Raw genomic sequence first — 3,311 nt, 5'->3', positions numbered from 1 at the left:
AGGTCGTTCACAAGTTATTGTTGAAGAAAAAGTAGGTTCGAAACTGTGGGCCCAACACATTCGGGCCCAATGTTTGTTCACAATGCAGCAATTACTGTGACGAAATTCTGTGTCTTCAGGTGTGCTTCCCAGAATCTATGGACGAATCTTACACCAACATCCCCAGCAGCCGTTCCGGTACGCTTATTGAGATGGAGTATTTGAAATAGAGAATTGTTCCCAACTTCATTTGAGGATTAGCTGGAAGACTAGCTGGAAATTTGAGCATTACCCGAATTCTTAATTGATGATTGTGCATGTATTTGGGGGTGACAGAATGCGGCTTCTTTGTCTTATGATCGTAAGCATTTGAGATTGTCAATATGTTATTCCAAAATTTTGGAATAATAGATGTGTTTTTATCATGTCTGGATATGCACAGGTTGTTGTTAGTGAAGATAAGAAAACCACTAATATCTTTGCTAATTTCCTTCATAATGCATTCCTTGACTATGAATTTCATATAGTTCCAGGAGTAAACTTGCAATTATTTCCTCCCAATGTTAATAGCCAGGGATAAGTAATAGAATCCTTTATTTATATGAATTGTTTAATTGGTTAAATACTCCATCGTGTTACTGTATTGTTAAAAAAATTAGCATCTTTCTTTCCTGTTAGTTATGCTTGGTCAACTAGCAAACCTTTTAAGTTTATTTCTTAAATGTTTATCAGTTGTTGCTGTTGGATATTTTAGTGTAATTAGATTAACTTGATTGATCAGTATTGTTATAATAATACATCATTTAAGTATGGAGGTGCGGAGTGCACGCTTATTTGAATTCATTATGATGTTAGGGGCGAAGCCCCTAAATAGATGAACGGGGTCCGGGGCAGCGCCCCCGGGTAGCGGGGTCCAAGGGGCAGAGCCCCTGGCTGGGTCAGCTTGGAAATTTTTTATTTCCAACGAAATTGCTTTATAAGAAATTCATCCGAAAATGTAATTTCTTAAAATCAAAGGACTAATTTGCAATTTCAAAAACTTTGAAAATCAGTTAAATTCGGTTAAGAATTTAACAGATGCAACTTTTCGAAATTAACAGCTGCAACTCTTCATATTTATTAAGAACTGATCAGTTCTTTGGTTCGAATTACTCTCAAATATACATATGATATTTCTGTATTCTCTGAATTTTATCCGATCAAATAGTTTGGTTGAACCATCGAAATTGATTTGATGTGAAAGTGATTTATCACGACTTTCAGATAGATTATCCGTTTTTCTGTTCTGTATATTGAATCTCCCTAACAAAGATCAAATCAATTAAAATGTCGAACAAGGAAAAGGTGAAGGAAGGAACGAAAGGTTTCGCAAAGTTGGATAAATTTGCTGGCCAAGATTTCAGACGCTGGCAAAAGAAGATGCATTTCATGCTGACAAATCTCAAGGTGGTGTACATTCTGAGTACTCCCATGCCCGAGGCTGTTGAAAATGAAACTCTGGAACAGACGAGGAGGCGGATGAAGTGGGAGAAGGATGACTACATATGTCGGGGTCACATTTTAAACGGTATGTCTGATTTCCTATTTGATGTGTATCAAAATGTTGAGTCTGCTAAGGAATTGTGGGATTCCCTCGAAGCCAAATATATGCCAGAAGATGTCTCTAGCAAGAAATTTCTTGTTGGTAACTTTATTAACTATAAAATGGTTGATTCAAGGCCTGTCATGGAACAATACAACGAATTGTTGAGGATATTGGGACAGTTTTCCCAATATGATATGAAAATGGATGGATCCATTTCTGTCTCTAGTATTATTGATAAACTGCCACCTTCTTGGAAGGATTTTAAAAATAATCTGAAACACAAAAAGGAGGAATTGAACTTGGTCGAACTTGGAAATGATTTCCAAATTGAACAATCCATACGTGATATGGAAAATAGTTCTGTTAGTAATACTAAAAACATGGTTGGTTCTTCCGTGAACATGGTGGAAGAGGGTGAATCCTCAAAGGCTGGTAAAGAGAAACGTAAGTTTCAAGGGAAACGGAAGTTTCAAGGGTATAACAGTAAGGATGGAAATAAGAAGCCTAAACTAACTTGCTGGAAGTGTGGCAAATCCGGGCACTTCAAGAAGGATTGTAAGTTTGGAAATGGTGGAGGAAAAGGGAAAAACGAGGCTGGTTCAAGTGGATCCAAGGATCCTGAAAAGCAATCAGGTTCGTTTTCTGTACCTAATAATCATTCTGTTGAGAATTATTATGCATCAATAATCTCTGAAGCATTTTATGTGCAGGATGATGATCTGTCATGGTGGATTGATTCGGGTGCAACATGTCATGTATGCAAGGATCGTCAATGGTTCAAGGATTTTAAACCAATTGAAGATGGATCTTCATTGAAGATGGGCAACGTTGCAACTGAACCAACCAAGGGAATAGGAACTGTTAGCCTAGTATTTACTTCTGGAAATTCCTTAGTATTAGAAAATGTTGTATATGTACCTGGTATTCGTAAGAATCTAGTTTCTGACATTATATTGAATAATTGTGGTTATAAACAAGTGTTAGAAAGTGACAAATACATTCTGTCAAGGCATGGTAATTTTATTGGTTTCAATTATCTATGTGGCATGTTTAGGTTGAATCTAGATGTCTTTTTTGTTAATAATTCTGTTTGCATGACTTCTACAAGTATTAGTAATCATGTTAGTAAATCAGAATTGTGGCATGCTAGACTTGGACATGTACATTATAAGAGATTAAAAGATATGTCGAAAATGAGTTTAATACCAGCATTTTAGTTGAACAATGAAAAGTGTAAAACTTGCATGTTAACTAAAATAACTAGACAACCTTTCAATAAAAATGCCAATAAAGTTACTAAGGTTTTAGAACTTATACATAGTGATTTGTGTGATTTTCATTTGACTCCATCACTTGGTAATAAAAAGTATGTAGTTACTTTTATTGATGATGCTACTAGATTTTGCCATGTCTATCTATGTCATTCAAAAGATGAAGCTCTTGATAAATTTAAAATCTTTAAGGAAAGTGTAGAGCTTCATCATGGTGTGAAGATTAAAACTCTTCGCACTGATAGGGGAGGTGAGTATTATGATCCAGCGTATTTTGAATCTACTGGTATAGTACATCAAACGACTGCTCCATATACACCAAAACAAAATGGTGTAGCGGAAAGAAAGAATAGAACGTTGAAAGAAATGATTAATTCAATGTTGTGTTATTCTGGCCTAAGTGAAGGATTTTGGGGTGAGGCTATGTTAACAGCCTGTTATTTGTTGAATAGAGTTCCTAATAAAAGGAACAAGAT

At 35.6% G+C, this 3,311-nt stretch overlaps 1 protein-coding gene across 1 annotated transcript; it reads left to right on the top strand.

Moving 5' to 3' along the window:
* The first annotated feature begins 1,305 nt into the window (after nt 1-1,305).
* LOC125189837 lies at nt 1,306-2,123 on the top strand. The gene is made up of 2 exons (XM_048087066.1): nt 1,306-2,047; nt 2,089-2,123. The coding sequence occupies exons 1-2, from the start codon at nt 1,306-1,308 to the stop codon at nt 2,121-2,123; spliced, it is 777 nt and encodes a 258-aa protein (XP_047943023.1).
* The last annotated feature ends 1,188 nt before the right edge of the window (nt 2,124-3,311 follow it).

The sequence above is a fragment of the Salvia hispanica genome, chromosome 5 (genome assembly GCF_023119035.1).
Source record: "Salvia hispanica cultivar TCC Black 2014 chromosome 5, UniMelb_Shisp_WGS_1.0, whole genome shotgun sequence".
NCBI lineage: Eukaryota > Viridiplantae > Streptophyta > Magnoliopsida > Lamiales > Lamiaceae > Salvia > Salvia hispanica.
The sequence above is the reverse complement of the archived record's forward strand: the minus strand, read 5'-3'. Positions and strand labels throughout refer to the sequence as shown.